General features: G+C 40.8%; 1 protein-coding gene across 1 annotated transcript in view; it reads left to right on the forward strand.

Moving 5' to 3' along the window:
* Positions 1–15280: 15280 nt before the first annotated feature.
* Positions 15281–21337, forward strand: part of T265_00381 (hypothetical protein) — a gene marked incomplete at both ends in the record, with an annotated part of 40770 nt that continues 34713 nt past the window's right edge. The window contains 2 exons of the mRNA XM_009164126.1: positions 15281–15428; positions 19369–19505. Coding sequence (XP_009162390.1) covers positions 15314–15428; positions 19369–19505 — 252 coding nt within the window. The remainder of the gene's footprint in view (positions 15429–19368; positions 19506–21337) is intronic.

Genomic DNA, 21337 nt, shown 5'->3' on the forward strand with positions numbered 1-21337 from the left:
CTCTTGAGTCTTCTGCAAGCATAAACCCAGTTAGTAATTGAATGCATTTCTCAAATAATTGTATTCGTTTATTCAAGGCATGTTTCCATCCAAAACAGCTGTTTATGGAGCAGTACAGGCTGCAGTATAAAAATGACCATTCTCATTTGGGTAAATTGTCGGAAACGGGATAAAAATAGATCGAGTGTAATGCTATAATTGACCTTCCTTCAGTTTTGATTGCCAGAACGACATTATTCTTGCCTGAGAATGGCATTATTAATCCCTTAAGCTCTTAAGGGAGCAGTCAGCCAATAGTAGCAATGTGAAATATGGCCATCCGACGAGGGTCTGCCATCACAGATGTCCACACTTTATTTAAGATAATGATAACCCACTTACAGGATGAATGTCCCATGCGCCGAATGACTGCGGGTGTAACGTTTGTCCTGTTACCCAATAAGAACATAATGAATGCATATGTGAATCGAGGTCTCTGGGACAATCTACCTCCCGCCAAAATGGTCCTGGGCTCCTATGCTTTAACGGTTGATTTCCTTTGGGATGCCTGAGATAACAGTGTTCTCTCGGCCATTTAATTCGTTCGAAGAAGCAAGTTCAACTAATGAATGTGCAGATATCAACAGAGATGAGTGTGGGTGCGCATTTGTGTCCTCTCCCACGTAGCAAGAATCATATTTCTCTCTAAGTAAACGTGAGGTGATCCGCACAGTAATGAAAACTATTGGTGATGCGGAGAAAGTTCTCTAGTTCAGACACTTTGGAGAATACTTTTGTAAATAGGTCCTCGATTATTTCACAATCACAAGAAAAAAGGTCGGGTGTTGAAACAGCTGAGGTATTTCTCAATGCCTCAATGCACATTTGGTCGTCTCGACTACTACAACCATTTCCTTTCATAATGGATATACAGGCACCCCTTTGGATGCACATTCGACCAGATCGACTTTGGGTCCCCAATTTTCTTCCATGGCAACACTTTATGAATCCGGATAAGAAACTACGTTACGAAACATGAATAGAGTTTACCGGTGCGATCAGACATTGCCTTTGATATGCCTTATCTCAGTGTATTGATCGTGGGAATGGCTATTCAAATAGATCATGTGTAGATATAAACTGCCTTATGTAATTCGCAAGCAAAAATTTTATGAAAGCGTCTTCTGGAAGGTCTCTGCTGGCAACTGAGTACGCCCACATGTTAGAATCCCTACCGCTGTTTAATTATGACGCTCTTATCTAAGTATATAAGTCATAGGGAGTGCCTTCAGCATATCTGTATTCCAACTCTACTCCACATTCTCTTGTAGACTCGAGTGTCCGGTCCACCGACATCATATGTTTACAACCAAGTGGAGCCATAGTCGGTAAGCACTGTGATCAAAATTCGTCAGTGGACTTACTTGTAATGGAAGCAGCTCTGTGTGGGAGGTTTGGAAACAAGTATGTCAAAAGCTAACCTCAGGTACGCAGAGGAATTAGGTTTACCACAGCGCAAAACACAGGCAGTACAAGCTGATTAGAAACGAGCAGTCTTTTACGCTGAAACGCAGTTTACATTTTACGATGTCTAGTGCCTGAATGTGATCCCAGTCTAGGTTTCATAGATTAACGGCTGAACGAACATATTTGGCGTTGCGACAGTGAAGTAGTGTTCAGAACATATTCCAGTAATGTACCTTATAATGAGTTTCAGGGATTGGTTGCTGGCTAAGCAAAGTTTGCCACTTCGATAAGTAGATCTGATAAGCAAAAATGTGTAGGATGTGGAGGCTGTTTTATTTTTTCATGACGAATACATGTATATTTGTTCACTCTTGTTCCAGATGTTGTGCTGATCTAGAGTACAGTTTGATTCGTCAAGATGGACTTGATACAACTGCCATGGTTGGGCGCTGATCGATTTGATCCATGCTACACATTCATTGACGTCCTTTTTTTACAGATGTCATCCCATTTCTAACACAGTTGCCCCACAATGACTCACAGTGGCTTGTGTTTTTTTGGGCGCAACAATGGAATTCTCCAGTTTTTTGGCTGTCAGTTTCCAGGCAATAAATTAACACAACAAATTTTCTATTGTTTGATTTTTGGACAGTCCCCAGAAGTTTTGGTGCTTCGTTTCCAAGTTTCATTAACATTGCCTGAGTTCTATAAAAGTTTCAAAAACTTCTTTCCTATGGGAGTATTACATTACAGTCCTCTTTGCTAGAGTTTATCTTCCATCTGTTGTTTACCTGGCAATAATCTCGGGTGTTTAGTGAATGACCGTAGTGTAATCTTGAGATGGTCGAGGCGATGCACCAGCAACCAACTAATCAGTAGGTTTCGTCATTGAAATTGGACTATTTGGCGATAACAAAACATGCCATCATTTAGCTAGATACACTCATTTGCAAACAAATTTGGATTTGCGAGAGACTCACCTGGAACCCAGCTGAATCCCTCGTTTGTGATGTTTCCAGGCAACTGAATGTGCTGCACCAGGCTGCCTCCTGTTTCAGTCGCTACGATATTCGATATATCGCGACACATGTATATTCGTAATGCACTACTCATAAGGTTGCTCATAAGGCGGGCTATCGACCAATGTCATTATCCATTTTGATGATATCATCCAGGATTGGGACCCTTATTGCATATTTTCCAACGGAAATGACACACCTCATCGGTCCAGGAACTGTAAAGATGCTCGAAGACGTTGAGATTTGGATAAAGTAGCAGCGCATTGCCTAATGTGAAAGCGTAAGTCATTTCTTCGCCCTAATGATAGACAACAGCAGAGTCACCAGCTGCTCTTTATGGCACATGTTCGCTTGCCTGTTGGAAGAATATCACACATTTCTTCCTAATTACATGTTATTATTCTTCGGCATGTGTCGAAACAAGGGGCCCGTTGAACTAAAGGGTATCAAGTGCCAAACCGTAGTCTTGAGTGACAACACATCACATCAGCATGTTAACTTCCAACCAGCATTCACCGTGGCACCCACCGGTCTGGCCTACACTGATAATGAAGCAGAAAACACATCTCCTTTTGGCGCAACCTATAAATGCATCTCTGACAGGTTCTCTGGCTGTAGAATAAATAAATAAATAAATGACTAAACAATAATCTTTAGAACCATTCAATAATATTAATTTCTTTGCAACCTGAGGATGCACTACCAAACTTTATAGGTTATCTTACATGTTCTTTGAGTTTGGAGTCACCGAAACCGTTATACCGGTCCTCAACGTTTACAGAGCTTTTGGTCAATGGACCCCCCAGCATCCTCATGAAACCAGATAATTCGGCCAAGCGATTTGGTAATATTGTTACCCATATTCCTCATAATCGTCAGTGGGTGGTCAGTAACAACATGTGGTATCGCGATATATACTGGTTTTAAGCTGTCCCCGATACTTTATTAGAAAATTAATCGAAGAAAGTGTGGTTTCCTCAGAATCAGTAGCAACAACAAAGTTAGTAAATCTCATCCAGACTTGTGGTGACCCCTTTAAAACACTATATTTTGAACCATACATTCAATTCTTTTGGGGCCGCGATGCAATGATGGCGCAGATCTCAGTTGTTGATGTTAAATATTTGCTGTGAGACAAGTCAGTTTTGGAAGTTTATCATTTTAACGCTGTTTGAAATCGAAACATTTCGTTTAGACTGGGTAATGTGACAAGTAAATGGCGTATTATGCCAACGCCACCAAAATTGTCTGCCGTTGATCGAACGATAAGGGAGTCGTGGGGGCGTTAGGTGCGGTTACACCATGGGCGTTACGTTGGCAGCCAACCGACATTTGCGCATCCTTGTTCCATACATACCGCCATACATTTTTGGCGGTGGTATCATTCAGGTTTCGTTGCTAAACACACAGACTACAACAGGTTTTGCCGAAAAATTCAGATGGACAATTATCCACTTTTGATGTATTTTTGATTCGAAGGTTATGAATTTTGAGGGCACGCGTTGACCACTTGTGAGTGGACCAAGCTGAGTGTTAAAACAAGAGCTGTACGTGCGCGTTATTGATGTCATTTTGAACTACAACCTTTTGGCCAAGAAGCCGATCTGCTTCTGTGGCTCTTGGTGTAATGTGCAGTCGTTCTAGTCCGACGCCGGTCTGTAGAGTGAAGAGTTTAATTTGAAGTGTTGAAGCCTATTACAGACGACTTATACAAGAGCGGTAAGCTATTCCCCTGAAACGTTCTGACCCTTTTAGCTTGACCGGAGCAGATATGGTCATAATGGATAACGTACATGACCTTACGGCCAAAGCAACCGAAAAATGGGTTTATCGAAAAATTCGAAGATTTATTAAAAATTCCATAAATTTACAAGCAATGAGATGTGGGCGGTCTCAGCCAGACAAAAAAGTGCACACAAATGACGCTAAAAATGCAACGTGGAAGCGTCCTTTAAAGAGACCATTTGATGGAACAGCACGTTTCTGTCCAATCTGGACAGTCTAACTTCGTATTCTACATCAAAGATTATTTTCGGGTCGAACGGGGGCGTGAAGACCGTTTGACTGGAGTTGGTGCACCGTAGCAAAATTGAGTCAACGAAATGTGAGTTACTTAGACTGAACCAGAAATCACTGAAAGGATTTGTGAAACATATACCGGGGAAAATGGAAAGTAAATTAGATGCACATAATAAGAGAAGAATATTCAGTTTATCACCCAAAAAATTGGGTGCTTGCGGCAGTCCGAGAGCTGCACTGTGCCAGCGGAGCAGGCGTGATTTTCAAACACGCCCCCAATGGCCTGGTTTATCCAAAGGCCAGATTTTAATCTGAAAATTTAATCTGCAAACGTACGATATAGCTGAAGGCAAGAAAGCTGTACAAGTTTTTGCAGACCATGAGCTGCTTTACCCATCGGCCAGGGACAAATTGTGTCATTTGCTGAACCTACTTAAGGACCTCGGCCAGTAGTTAAATGGTTGCATCGAAAATTACCATCGGGATGTCGTGACAGTGCGCTTTCATTTCGTATAAAGTTTTACTAAAGCGAAAGTCTTCTACGAGCTGGCAGATGAGCGAAAATCATGGAATACATAATGGCATTAGGGTGGCTTTCACGGTGAAACATAGGACAGGTCACTGTGGTTGCGATGACGGGACATACTGCATTAGTTTTCGGGGAAAATGTTGCCCGAATTCGGCGATATATCTAGATCAACAACATATTGGTGAATTTGGTCAGTGGACTCTCTGCACGGATGCCTCGATGATTAATGTTCGAACTGGACAAGAAACTTGGAACTGAAATGGACATAGTTTCATTTGCATTCGTATCATTATGTAGACAAACGAAAACGACTCCAGGAAAATACACAGTGAAAGCGAACTTATTGTTACCATTTCACCGAAAGACCCGGCAATTAGGGCAAAAGAAATCGTTGAATCGGTTATATTTACAATCCAGAACTATGGATAGCCTAATTCACCACAGGCTTTCTATAGTAAACTCCTGCAGCTTTCTTGCTGAATTCCCAGAAGGTGAACGCGTTTATTCACCGCTGAATATTCAACTCCGTGGTGCTGCGCACAAAATTTTTAGTGAGTAGTGTGACCTTGTACGCGGCTGTTTGCTGTACCGGTTTAACACAAGAAATGGACAGCTTAAGGTAGAAAGTACGTAAACATTAACATAAAATTAAGGAATATCCGAGTTATAGAATTCCTAAAAACCGGCCAAACAGACAAGCTAAAGGAAAGTGTTAGAGACAGCTTTTTAGTGAATTACTGCTGCATGGTATAAATAAAATAAAAATAAATCGGAAACGTTTTGATTGGTCATTGAGGGTTTTTGAGAAATTATTTTAAAGCCATTTTATGAATCTAGTTTGTGGTCTAGATGCGTAGCACAGACTGAGTCAGCAATGAAGTGTTTGCTTCTAGGGCAGCAATGCGTCTTGAACTCAATCCAAGCAAAAGTAAATCGAGGCTAGGTCTAGGAACATAAGACTGCGTAAAGGTGATAGGTTTTGCCAACCAACCAACACAAGCGTAACGTAGGTGAATATCTTAGTTTTGCAAGACCTGCGCTAGTAAAAAAGTGCTTTTGCCTAGCGTGAAAGACAATATGAGGCAACACACACTCTGATCTTTCATGACAAATTTAACCGTTGTTTTAGAGAGCTCATGAAAAAGGATGAATTAGTGAACTATTTGTGGTGAGTGAACGACGATCATGTTTGATAATTGCGTTCGGTACTACAGCCTCTAGTTCAACTGGCGCCTCTTGCAGGTGTGTCTGTTGGGGATAAGTGGTTCGGTTTTCAAGGAGTTCAAAAACGTTTCAGACAACATGTAAAGAAATTTTCTGGAAGCCACATGTGGCTTTGTCTTGATAGGCTGTAACTTATTCTAGTGCAGTTTTAAAAGGGGACTTTGAAAAGTCTACGAGAAGCTCTCAATAAATTAAGAACGTCTTGCTTTTACATTAGATTTTGAAGGTGTTTGAGCACCAAGGAATGTGATGGCTGACTCACAAGCTCTTCCCTAAAATTATTATACTTCTAATGAAAAGATTGCAGCATACCATTTCTGTCAACCAAATGGACAAATTGCAGCAAATGTAATGTCGAAATCAACGGCAATGGTAACTTTCGGTCACAAGCACTGCGCATTTTAATACATATTCATTTGAAATCTTTCTCGCGACCGTTTATTCACTCAAGATTTCTTTCAGGGTTTCGCGTAGCACCAGTTTTCATCATGTTAAACACATCTTTTCCCGCAAAGACTTAAAGGTCTATCATAAAAACCGAAACAGCATAAGTCCAAAATAATTTATGGAGATGTAGAAATCCAGCAACTGTTGAGTGGGGATGGACATAAGCAAGCATAAGTATGATATTACAGGAGATGGGCAGGTTAGGAGGGCAGGCACAATTATATCTTTTTATCTGGTATATCGTGGTTGCTTAATATTTAAGCTGTTAATTGCGTTTCAGTTTAAATCTTGATTTCAACTTCTCTATTCGAGAGTGGTGTAGGGTGGAGGAGAGAAAAATCGCTCAGTACAACACTCCTGACAACGTCTGTTCATGTGTCATGGGTACTCCGAAACTAATGTATTCACAACTTAATATTGGTGAGGTGGATCATAAAATTCTGATTTCTTTATGCAAAACACCCACTGGATTCATGGAACCTGATTTCCCAGCAGCTTTGAAATTCAGTCGTTCAAAAACACCCACTGGATTCATGGAACCTGATTCCCCAGCAGCTTTGAAACATGGACTTTTCCAATTCAGTCGTTCACAGACTGTGTTTCTAAACCAATGTCCAAGATCCTTGTCAAATGAATCATATTTGAAACCGCTCTGGAGTTTACAAACCACCCTAAATTTAAGGGCAAGAATGTTCTCCAGAGCCTCTAACCCACATTCTGATAAGTTATTGAAAGCATTCAGCAAGGGGTAACCAGAATATCTCACAACCATCTTAACAACGTGACCAGATAGATTCGTGCCAATGAATTATCAGCCGAATATTTGGAGCACAGTAGCTGCATACAACAGCCTATATCGATAAACATTTCAGGTGAAAATAGAACGAACTAAATAATTGTTATCTAACCGGAAAACTTTTGCTTTTTTCGTACAATCTGAGTGATGCATCACAGGAAAATTGTAATCGGTGTATTTAGGTCTACTTATTGATGCCGGTTGAGATTCAAGTTTTATGAGTAAGTAGTTTAGATTCTTACATAAACTTCTTTGATGAGGTGGTTTACAGACGTTATTTCGTGTTTTATATTATTTTACAATGGGATTAGAATAATAAAAACAGTATGCACAATTGTGTGGTAAATAATTGGGCAATGTAAAGATCTTTAGCATATCCGTTCGCTTAAAAACCTCCAAAACATGGATATTCAACCAGCATATTGAGATACTGATTAAAGGATAAAACGTTTTCTGCGAATTCCATTATTAGCGTACACTGGACAGGAGAGTAAACTTCTCAAATGAACAGTTTTTTTAAACTGATATTTCTCATACGCTTTCTTGAACTTTTACGGATATTCATTGACTATTACTCAATGGTAAACGAACGCCATCAAGCTGTTCCACAAACTGGGTAATAAACTTCACCGTTCATCAGACGCGCTGCGGAGCTTCGAAATGAATACAGACTACTCACATGCCTCGGCAGTAGTATGCACCATTCCACTGGTAGCACGGATGGGCCGCGCAATTGCCATAGCTCCGCGAATGGTGACGAGTCATTCGCGAGCAAATCGCCAAGCTCAACCAGCAGAACAACAGCCATCCGATCTACGACCATGTTTCAGCCCATAGTTAGCCCATTGTTGCATGTCATCAACGTGATTTTATAGTTAAGTAAACCGATTGTAATCAACGGACAGGCGATGATGTAGAGAAAACCAACATTCACTGCAATGCAACTAGGAAGGTGGTCTATTATTCGGTTAAATAAATGCGTGCTTCATTAAATGAAACTGTAGTTCTGTGTGAATAGTTCTGTTCAACTTCAATTCTTTACTGTAACGCACTATCTCCAGAAGTTACTGTAATTTCAGATTCAGCCGCCATACTGTCTTATTAGAGACTTTATGGTTGATGTTTCCAGAATCGACGTCGAAAGCGGTAATTAATGCTCATGAAACACTGTCCATTGTACTTCGGAGAAATTTATCAGGCCTCTGGCTGACAGTGTTGGAGATCGACTGGACGGATCCTCTGGTGTAACGAAAGATTTGCAGAGTATAGTGATATTTGAAACAATATCGTTTTTTGCGTGCAGTAATGGCTTGTCAATCCGCTCCCCCCAGTAACTGTCAATTATTTGTTTCCCGCTTTGTGACTTAAACTTAATTATTAGAATTTCTGCTTTGACAGCAGCAATGTTGTTGAGACTTGTGCAAACCTTTCGAACTTAGAGTATCTCATCGGGCTAAACCTGGATCGCTTATTCGAAAACACAATGAGTATAGTACCGAATAACTGATAATTTGTGCAACTGTCTTTCAAGCTATGCTTAACAATCGATATTGACATACTTATTAACCAAATACCTATCAAATGAACACTTGTGCTAATGATTCTGAACGCTGAACTGCTACCTGTGCTCAGCTTACTGTGTTGGTTGTGGACGTCGAGCGTCTTCCAAGTGTCTACCGAACAAATACTCGACTTGCATTATGAGTTAAGGACTGGCCGCCTCAAAACCAACACTTATTCGATGGTGGCTTGATGGCCACCAGGACTTCAAATATTGCTTCGTAATACTAATGACCGAGCTAATAATTTACCTGTGCCATCACGTTTTTGTCCGTTCTAAGTCGTGAAGCTATACGAAATCAAAATGGTTAACTCATTCATTTCAAGGCAGCGGTGACTATATTTAAAAATAGTTTGCAGTAGGATGTCGCGCCGTCTAACTAGAATAGTAATAGATGGAATATCAATACGACGGTAAGAATAAAACCACTGCATATGATTAACAAACCCCTTGTTTAAATGCGTCCATAGGAAAGTAGTGAATAGAAGGCTTACCTTTAAGTGAAATCATAATCAACACTTGCAAAAAGCTTCTCAACATGGTGCGATGCGTAGAAATTTTCACTTTTTCTCTGGCAGAATTGTAATCCCACACATTTAGTACACTTTCTGTTCTGCTTACCACTTCTGATTATAAAACTCAATGATGTCAACGCTTCTGGTTGCTTCTACCGAAGTAATTAATTTACCGTATTGGTACACTTAGTTATAAACGTGATAATTGTCTTTGGCGTTTGAAGTGCCATCCAGTGCGGTGCCCATATGGTAGATAAGGTCCTGTATATCCCCTGTCCCCCGCTTTCCTAAACCTACACAAGAGGAAAAATTTAATGGCGGTGATTGCTGTAACCATTTTTGGACATTACAAGCTGCGGTCTGAATAATTTTATGTATCCTTCCACATATCAGCTATTCCGAACACAAAAGCTTATTAATTTCACAAAATCCTGTGAAAAGTGTGCGGGCACACTCAGAAAAACATTCCGTATCACTGACCCGGAACGAATCCGATATAACTGCGACTAGCCCGTACAAAGGCAACAAATGTTTGGAGTTTAACGCGTGAGTAGAAGCATTGAGCGATCGGCCTGCAAAGAGTTTCGCTAGACGTATATAATTCATGTCCTAGACCAAAAGCTGCAGAACAATATCAAAGATTTACAAAGGTGAGGGAAGAATGAAGACCTCGGCGCCTGATTTGGAAAACATTTCTAGAGATGTGCGGAAAAGAATAGATCTCTGGGCAACTGCAAAATGAGTTCAAGCGGACACAGATAAAACAGATCCTATTTTGATGGTAAACATTAATTCGCAAATCAACGTGGCTGTAATCGGTCTGAATCTGTCATCTAAAATGTTGTCCGTCTGAACGAGCTGCTTATAGGTTGCCCCGTATGTCATTTATTAGCTCATGCATGATAGTAGCCTATATTTTTTGACACAGCACTAATTTTTGTAGCGTTAACTGTAGCGAAAATCCTTACTATCTGTCCGTACTCAAATTTGAAGGAAGGCTGTTTTTCTCGGTGACTCACGAGGTTGAGTCTGGAAAAGCAGGCTGAATGCAGGGAGAACTTCCGTCGCCTCGATACAAAGAACAATGTCATGTAGAGGGAGTACCAGGGTTTGTTATTTCGAGTAGTGCCCAAGTGAAACAAAGATTGTTCTGTTGAATTAAGAAGAAAATAACAACTAGGTCTTCTATGGCTAATTAACATACTTCGAGAATGACAAAGCCGGGGTAGCCTGAATCATGCGGATAGTATCAAGGTACCACTGCGTTTACCAGCACTACCACGTTTGATTTTTGCATTCCTTCGTTGCAAATTTTATCTTGTTACTATTTTCACAACGATTCTCTTTAAGCCTTTTGCTCTTTGGAAATACGACTTTCAATTTACACATACAAAGAGACTTTCCTATGGAGTGATTATTAGTAATCTGTATATCAAAACACTAAGATATTATATTCAGTTTCATTAAAGCAGCTATGGAGTCGATATCCTCTTTGTATTGTGCTTCCATTACTACTAAAATAATCAGTTTAACTACGCTATCCTAAATTGTATTCAGCTAAAGCCTGTTAAGTATTATCCAAACAATAACTTGGCCTGAGGCAGCACAGGTATCACGGGCTCGACAAGAGTGTGACAGCGTCCGGCGGTTCAATCATATTTGTCTCAAAGGTCCATCTCAATTATAAGTCAATCGTTATTATTATCATTGAAACTACTCCCATTGTCACTAGTTCGAATAACTAGATTGTCGTGAAATCCTGAAATTCAGTAGCGTGCCCTATGCTGAAAAGAAAATATTGACGCATCAACACGACAAATGCTGTTTAACTTTCCCACACAAGCTTATTTTACACCTCCAAAACCATGTTCGATGGCTTCGTCGATCGATAGCACAGTTCCTGTTTCCTCCTGCGGCGCACAAAAATGCAACATTTGTTTTGGCTATTCGACCGTCAAAACTGTATTCCACCTAAAGTTGATTATCTCTACCCCAAAAGCTTGATGGTGTGTAGATCGATTTTTAAGACGTTGTGCTGTGACGATGTATGAAATACAAGGTTTTCAATTTCTGGGTTTTTGGGCAAGCACATTGTAAGAGCAAATATTCACCTGTCGGATAACATTCTTCTAAATATGCAACACAGCGCTACGGTAGTTTTCGGAAAGGTTGTGCTTGCTGGGGGACGTCCAAATATGAGAGTTCAAAATTTTGTATCAGCTTTAAAAACTGCCATGAATACGGGGGCCTTAATAACGGGACTGCTGTACCATGAAAAGTCACTTGTGCTCAACGTGACGTAAGCATCATCACAGAGTGGGCTATACATTATACGGCTGAGTCATCAGAATGACCAAGATGACGCAAGTACGTGTCTTTCCTACAAGGATAGAATCAATTGACCTCAATGTTTCAGGCTAGTTAGTGGCAAAAGTTACAGGAAAACATTTCACCCCGGATATTTACGGTGCCCCGGGGAATGAAGTAACCGATATCATGCCACCTGATACTCCGCACACGGCAAACAAGAAAGTGTGACAGCGAGTTAGTTTCTCGAATTACAGGTTAAAAAGAAAAACTGGTTGCTGGTATTATTGTGACAAGCTGCCAACAAGAAAGACCAAGCAGGCCATTCAGTCCATTCAGTCCCATCGGAGAGCGTCACAAACGAAAATTTTGTTCCAAGCATTTTTGTAAAAAAATCAAATGCTCTCAGATAAAAGTCAGATGAATCAAAAAGGTTTTTGCGTTTTTAAAGTAGGATCAGATGCTGGATCTATGCGTCCGGAGAGCTTGGCTCTTCCACCATTGAGAGGCTTTTATTGTAATTTGTATGGATTATAGACCGAGTTATAATAACTTCTCTTGAACAAGTCCATTCAGTGCAAAAGTGATCGGCAATTATAAGAGACAAGATAAAGTTAACTCCTCTTAAGGCAATTTACCATATAGTATTACAAGTGCTCCCAGTTTACGTGTATTTTTTTACCAGAATCGCACGGAAACAAGAGGGTGTTAGCGAAACAGACTGTTTTGTAAACGAATTTGGTTTTTGCGAGAGGCTCACCTGAAACCCGACCGTATCTTTCGTCTGTGATGCGCAGTTTGGTTTCAAATATAACACAAGTTTGACGAAAACTGGGGGACTGTTTACTTAGCTCCAAGAAGGGCAAAACCGGTCCTTGCTTGTCGAAGAATTTTCAGCAACCTTAGGAGTAGTACATTACGAATAAGTGTCCTAGTTTGTGGATGGTTAAAAATTGCAATATTGCGCGCAATCAATACAAATACCTTGTGAAACAACAATGCACAATGACGGGCTAAGAAGACTTGTTTCAAAGTACAATATTGTTAAATGGGTGCGTCATCAACAGATTTTGGTCATATACCACTAAAATCTTGTTTTACTGTCGCCTCGAGTTGGAGACTTTGGAACAATTCACCAACAGCTGTGTCTCAACCAACTACGACACCCAGAAACCACGGCAAAATTAACTATCTTAGGAAAATTTTATTTGCTGAATACTCACATTCGCGCACCAAGTTAATTTTGCAGAGATATTCAAGTGAATGGGTCTTAACCCCTCGGTTATGCTAAACAATATGTAACCTATATCCAGGTTTTATCTTTCAAGGCTGGTTGATGAAATTGGCTTCGTGCGAGCTAAAGATGTTCGGTTAGGTTGAACGAGACGGGTAGAGCTGCCATTTGGATCAGATTCTGACAGCCAGATATAGGCAACGTTGAACCAGCTCTTCAATCTGCCGTATTAAAGGGTGATGTAATGCGACTATGAAAATGAACCAGTTAGGTTACACAGAACTGGGAATCAAAAAACTACTTTATTAACTGCCAGGAATTTACAGTGGTACTAATAATCAAAGCGGCCATATTTCTACATGTGCTACTTCTTGAATATAACAACAATGGAAAAGTCACATTTTTCTTCAAAGTCTAGGAGATATACTGTTCTCGCCGCTTAATTATACAACTTTATTGTTTCGGTGTCCTAAGCGCAGGCACAATAGTCTTTTTAGACAACAAAAATCGCCGCATATCACCGACTGACAACGCCAGCTAGTCTTGACAGCTGTTCTGTTTCGGTTACTTAAGAACACTCGGTCCTTTAATTCACTGTGTAATATACATGGGGTAATGTAGCCGATGAGTTATTAAGTTCTAAACCCTTTAAACCATCAGCATAAATCATGAATAGTTAGAGACATTATAGTCAGAAGTCAGCTTGACGGTGGACAGATGTTGCCACCCAGTAGATTTTGCACAAACAAGGCCAATCGTCCACCTTCATTAGCGCTGTCACACTGATTTCTGGCATTTGGTTGTATGCTAGTAGCGTGAAAGTCTGATTAAAGTAAACTGAGTGTTTTGTGGAATGAGGATGTTTACCTATCGATCATGATGGGATTTGGCTGATTGACTGATAGCCTAATCGACTTTTAAACGCTTCGACATATTGAACTAATATTTTAAACTGTTGTCGACCTACATTGCGAGGGTATTCTCTTGAAATGCAACTGAACGGACTTATGTCATAAGCGGTAAAAGGATCCTGTTTAAGCAATCCACTAGGCTGACTTCTGGAAACCACGTTACCAAGTTGGGCATCTGTAAAATGTCTGTTTCCTCCATGACTAACATTCTAGTAAATTGGGTCCTCTTTGGACAGAAATCACGATAAAGCAACTTTCTTGCAGACGATGGCTCAAACTTTGGGATGATAGTGTATTCGAATGATCTCACTTAGTATGCATTTTCTAATAGAGCTCTAGTCCTGCAGCGGGAAATCGCTGTGTATCTGTTTCAGCTCCACTAGGAATCGTCACCGAGGCGCATCTGTCGAAACTTTTCTCATTCAAAGTGTGTTGGCTTTTGAAAAGTTATGGATTTATTTGTAGATTATAGTTGAACGGTATGACTTGAAACCCGTGTGTTCGGAGCTCAGCTACTACAGCAAATGTCTGGGGAGCGGAAGGGTGACAGTTTCAGTTCATCCCTGGGTGCTGGTACTAAGTAAACTTAATATTCGCTTCCTCAGTATAATTATCCAATCCTAATTTGATCATTCATCTTGATACAGCTATGCTATATAGCTATGCTTCCTTCTGCAGTTGGGCCAAGAATTCTTCATCCCCTGGTGTCCATGCCTTCCTGGAGCTATGCATTCGAGAGTACCTGAACTAATTCTTCCGCGACAAAATCAAGGGAACATAGCTTTTCTCGTTTACGCCTTGCAGGAATTTATGATAGGCGTCCCCTAACCGCTGGTAAGCTTCCTGAAACTATGTGTGTATGTGGGAAATATCTCAGTTCATTGCTAATAAACAAGTACGCGTACATAGGTAAGCTTCACACCAGTACATTTTTCTGCCCAGGTTCACAGTAAAAGATCTATTCTGAAACAAACTCACACCAATGGTTCTTAGCTCTAGCCAGCAAAAACAGTCTTTTTTACAACTAAGTTTATCGCTGGATATGTTCTTCCCAATTTGTAATCCTCGCACAGCGCAAGGCCCCATTTTGCAGTTCCTACCCGGCACTGTGCGTCCATCGGTTGTGATACGCACAAACACACACTACTTTCCACCAATGGGGTCAACACGAATCGGCACAGACCAGTGGTCTGACGATACAATATATCGATTTTCAATGGGATAATGATATATAGTCTGACGCTTGGTCTATCCACGCGAATACTTGATAGTGTAGGCTGTCCGCATCCTCTGCTGATTTCGAGAATGACACATGATTATTACGATTATTCATCGGATGATGAAGTAATTGAATTTCGGAGAAGAAACGATGAAGCACGAAGGGTGCGACAAAAGGCGAGACAACAAATTTTCGATGAACGTGAGTTTGAAAACCTCGGTATTGTTGACTGCCCGTTTTAACTCCGGTAAACTGTTATTCCTAAGCGACATGTAGATAAAACAGGCATATCATAATGTTGGTTTTTGTGTATTTTTGCACCCAAAATATATCCGCTTATTTTGCAAAACGAAGGACGTTCTCAGTCGTCATATAGTTTTCAAGCCTCCCTGAGGTGGGCAAATGACTATTGTATGTCACTGCTTGACCAAGCCGGCTGTGGATAATTTCAACAACCTTCCTCTTGGATGTTTACACTTCAAATGGAGTAATCTACCCCGATACTGAATACCCTGAGGCCTCTATAGTTGAGTCATACTCGTATACCAGCGTGTTATGTCTTCATTGCGGACATCATCTCCAGTAACCCTTGTCGATTTGCACGAGTATTTTGGTGGCCATATAACCACACTTAGGTAGGGGATGCCGAAGAAAATAATTATGAACTGCACATGTTACGTAGATGATGGTAGATGAAACCGATGTGAGCTGGATAAACGTAAGCTAACATTCATTGCCTTGTGAGATCATTGACACTCGGATTATCGCAAAATGTTATTTTGGACACAGCTCCAGGTCAAAGGCTGGACAGCTCACGAGCTTTAGGGCAGTGCACGGGGTCCTTAGCTTGACAGTGAGCCGGCGAAAAGAGGTTAGACTACCTCAGTGAAGTCCTACTTTGTAGCTAATTTTTTCGAAGATTTCTTGCCTCCATAATTGAATTATATGAAAAATAGCTGCACTCTTCTGCAACGAAAACTTGATATTGCAAATCACTTCAATTACTTAAATTACTCCAACAGATTTGGTGAGCCTGCAATTCTTACAATCATGGTTTAAATGGCTTTACATTTAATTTCGCTGTATAATGAACTTACTTCAAGGTTTACTGCCTGAGAGTAGAGCATTTTCCTTTTCTTGAAACATTATTTTTTCAAAACACGACTAGTTGACCAGTCACAATGATCAGGTGAGTTGGATAATCTCCTCAACTAGCAGAATCAATAGTAAGTTTATTGTACACGTTAGTTCCCAGGGTACTGAGTAATTTGTTCGGAGCACCCATTATTGATATATATCCATTCGGAACCATTAGTAATATTACTGGTAAACTCAGGTTAATAGAAAGGAATCTAGGAAGTGATTTACATCAGTCCAACAGAGAATGCGAATAGTTTGGCAAGTTACACTGGTAAAATTCAACTTTGCAAGTGAATAACAAATAATACCATCATCCTTCGTGACCTTATTCGTGTCACATGATTCGATGTTGACGGTCCCCTCGAGTGACCATGTCCTACGTAGGCTGATTGTGAATATTTTCCTTCCGAGAAGATTGCTTATGCAGAATACACTCACCTATGTACTAAATTCGTTTTCACCGAATCTCAGCTAACTATCTCGCAGTCTGTCGAGATGTTTTTAGCGACCTGACGAGTAGAGTCCCTCTAAGAATAATAATGGCGGTTTCTAGCATTGAGTTTTGTAGACGATTTGAGGCACATGTATATAGGTGAAATAATGAACAAGGTAGCAGACCATGTCCGGGGTCATACTAGTTGAAGGAATGGGCATGCAGACGAACTGCGGCAACTTTATCGGACCTAATGTGGCACAAAAAGGGTGGTCGCAGATTAAAATTGTTCAAATAGTTTATCTCTGTTGTTTCAAATAGCTACCGTTTCGGAAAAACAACTTAGGCGGTTATTCTTTGACATTCCACAACCGCACACTCCTCTGGGTTGTAGATATGCACTGCCACCATGAAGACTAGTGGCAGTTTTGAGAACTCTGTTCCTAGAATATTCGAAATCAGAGCAAATATCCCCCGTATTTCCTCCTATATATTTGTTTTTGTTTGTTTCTCCAAAACCGAAAGACACGAGAGGGGAAAGCTGAGGGTCTGATTTGTCTAACTCGGTTTCTCTCAGCATCAGCGGTTTCTATATAGGACAGTCTGGGAAGCAACCTTTCACGATCTACCACGGAACTGTTATTTTGTTTGATTATTCTGACTGACTCTGCGAGAATGTGAAATGTGGCCAGTGACCGTACTGGCATGTCGTTCTATTCTATGGCCTTCTCAAATGTGTTATATTCGACGTAGTTCGTTTGTGACGACTGGTAAGCTCTACAATACCGACTCTGATAAAAATAGACTACGCTGCTTTTCTTTTGAATCTAACAAGAGAGGATTGTTCGTAATCTAGTTGGCGGTGGTCAACTTGAGTCGGATTAGGACCCGCATTCGACACGTCAGGTTTGAACGTCTGAAAAATAGAAATTTTTGACCTTTAATTAAAGCATCACTACTGCTTTAGTAACGACTAAAAAATAAACCGTGATTGCATGTTTCCATCTATTACCACAAACGCATCTCTCACACAGCCTGCTTAGAAGTTTCCATGTGTGTTGAATTACACAACTCGGTGCTGTCATTCCCCCATAAATGCAGCTCCCGCATGTATACCATCAATATCCTGGTCAAGTTTTTTGATGAAATATTAAAGAACACATTTGGTTTACAGAAGTAGAACGTTTTTTCACGTAAGTAAAATCTGGTTTCACCTATCAAGTCCAGGTTCCGGTCCCAATGCCGAGACAAAATAGGCGAGATCCCGCATTGTTTTGTCACGAATGCAACTTTGATTTGAACATGAATACTGATACTCCTTAGTATAACTTGTGAAGAATCCCTGCAAAATTTGCTCCAGTGCTTTCAGTCTGCTGACTTGGTAAGAAGAATATGATAATTCACTGCGCTGAGTAGCTTTGGTGCTTTGAAAAATTCGGATTACCCTGGAGTAAGGGGTAACCTGAATTGACAAGTGGGATTATATCGAAACAAAGCCATCGTTTCGTTTATTACGTACATCAGTGTACGATAGCCTCGTTTGGATGAAACGAGAAGCCAATATAACACAGAATTTCTCATAAAAACACACCACATGGTTCTAACGACATCCCAAAACATGGCAAAAGGTTTCTTTGTGGTAACTTGGGCTAGCTGCCGGATCCCACTATTCTAGCCAGCCTATTGGATTCATTAAAAAGTGATGTGTTTTTGAAGCTTACTATTTTATGCAGCCATGAAGTCTTTGGCTGGTGGCATTTTACGGTATTCCGGGGGTATTCCGAGAGCCTGATGGAGGTGAGGGTTGCAAGCGCCTGTTTCTCACCAGATGAAACATGATTAGAATCCATCCCTGTGTTTTTGTTTGCTCTTTCTATATTTGGAAATTACAGCATCGCATTATTCTCTGTTTTTTAGATGTTAATCAGTAGCTGTGTGCAGCAATGGTTCCGAAGTTCAGTAGTTATTACTAGAATAGCAATCCTCCCCATCAGTGGACAGTCCCAAGTTAGACAGAATGTATCAACTTTTAGCAGACTCTCGGAGGTACCGCAAACTGTTAAGCGCCAAAGCAACGGGGAACCGTTGAATCAGCTGAATTATTATGTCTAGGTTCACGTGTGATTGGAACACTCTACAGACCAAAAACTTGTTTCACCTCTTGACATCTTCACATAATTATTGAAAGTATTATTAACGTGCATTAAACTGAGTGGGAAAAAATTCACTATCAATGTTCACATTAACTGTTGTGCATATAAACAGCAAAGACAGACTTTTACTTGGAAGCCATCAGAGTAGGAAAATCGACTGCAAATGGTTAGTCAAAGGTCAAGCAAAAGGGTGTGGAATATATACACGGAATCGAAAAGAGCCTCAAAACTAGGGGAGTACACTTAGTACAGTGTAGGTTAGCACGCCCTTAGTCTCATCATTAAAGTGCACTAATGTGGCTTATCGTGGAGAGCTTATCAATTGTCTCGAACATGAACTAAGAACTTGCGGTTAGGATCACTGGTGTAATTTCTCTTAAAAAGTGCATTGTAACGCATTATCATCTGGTTTCAGCTCAAGAGGTAGACACCAAACAAGTTCGTCAATTGGCGCGTGACGTCCGTGCACGCGTTTATGATGACTACTCAGAAGCAGCCCACAAATCCAGACAACAGGACCGCAAGACACTGGAGTACATTGACGCAGTTTTGGTGAGTCTTATCGAAATCTATTGTTCGGTGCTGTTTTCTGAAACAATATCAAATTACTCTTGGTATTTTCACCCTATCTAAACAATAATAATATGAATTCACCACGTGAAAACAGCGCGGTTTTTATCTGAAAGCGTTAAGGAGGGCAACGATGATTCACTTTTTTCTAGATAGCACACCAAACTTTTATCACCTCACTGCCCTCAGAAAACTAGAATTCGATTATCGTTATCATTATCACCTGTAAGAACTGCGTACTTGTCGTACAGTGGTTGTTAGCTGCCACAGTTCCGTTTACCGATGATGTGAGGAGGTGGGCTAGGTAGCCGCGCATTGGAGGCGGGAACTGATGAATTGGTGCGTAAATACAGTCTGCCAGTGGTCAGTGGACTTTTAAGTGGGGGGGGGTGTGGGAAGGGAGGAATGCAGCGGCCAGGTTTCTTATCCGTAAAGCAATATGGATGGCATTGGAGCCTTGTAAGCTCTACGCTTGACGGATAAGCTGATGCCACACTCACACCACAGCTGGCGCAGGTTCACAAAAACTACTCGGGCCTTCCCAATCCGGATAAGAATATCACTGTTCGCTAGACCATATGTCAGTGCTGTTACGTTAAGGTAGTCATTAAAATCATTAAAATAGTCAATATACCAGTCATTCGTGCGCAAAAGTTGAAGTAAGACCGAACTGGATCGTTCAATCAGCTCCACAATGGCCTACTCAAGTCAAGACTTGGGATTTTTCTCGCGTCTAGGTTATAAATATTGATTGGATCACGGAGACTGAAGCACCACCAAACATTATATACTAAGGATAAGTGGGTGATGTCCTCCTCAAAACACGGCCAAATACTTTGGATCAAAGGGGGACATAGTTGCCTGAATTAAAATCCAAAGCCTGAGTTCATGCAAAAGCATGGTTCTTACTGGTGACTTTGTTATCTAGTTAGCTTTGGGGGGACATACATGTATATGGGTATGCAAGTAATCTTGTTAGTTTGTTCGAAACTAAATACTGAATACTGATACTGGGCTGTAGTGATTGGGCAAACCCAATCTGTCACAAGCGAAAGACTTGTATGAATCCCAAAGCACAAACAACTGTTAACGCGCGTTTACAAAGAACCAGCCAGAAATCCTCAAACAAAGAGACAAGCTACCTCATGATGTTAAATCCTAGGAAGCGGTGCCGATATGATGCAGGCATAACATTCCGGAATTGATCACACGACAGCAAACCGATGTTAAATCCTAGGAAGCGGTGCCGATATGATGCAGGCATAACATTCCGGAATTGATCACACGTTTCACAGCAAACCATCTTGCTCTGCAGTTAAGGAATGTATTCACTCAAATAGTGGATGGTTTATCCATCGGTTTTATCATTTCTTAGCCCACCTAATTAATTTACAATAGAAGTAAGACCAAGGGAACTGTTCTTGTTTTACGCTGGTCATTCACAATAGCGCACTCTGATTGTGAGAATGTCATTTTGAACAGGAGATTGGCATGATATGGCGTTGTGCGCAGCTCGTCAGACTGAGTATAATTACTTTAGTTTTAAACGCTGGAAGTAATTTCTACAAAATTCATCATCATCATCATCATTATCATCATTGTCAGCTGTAAGAACCGCGTACTCGTCCCACATTGGTTGTAGCTGCCGCAGTTTCGTTCACCGATGATTTGGGGGTGGGGGTAGGTAGCTGCGGATTGCACGCGCGAGCTGGTAAATTGGTGCATAAATCCAGCACTGTCAGTGGGCTGTCAAGTGAGGGGGGTTGGAAAAGGAGCTATGCATTGAAGACAATAGCTTGGATGCACGAGCGCCA

Source organism: Opisthorchis viverrini (assembly GCF_000715545.1).
Source record: "Opisthorchis viverrini unplaced genomic scaffold opera_v5_3, whole genome shotgun sequence".
Taxonomy (NCBI): domain Eukaryota; kingdom Metazoa; phylum Platyhelminthes; class Trematoda; order Opisthorchiida; family Opisthorchiidae; genus Opisthorchis; species Opisthorchis viverrini.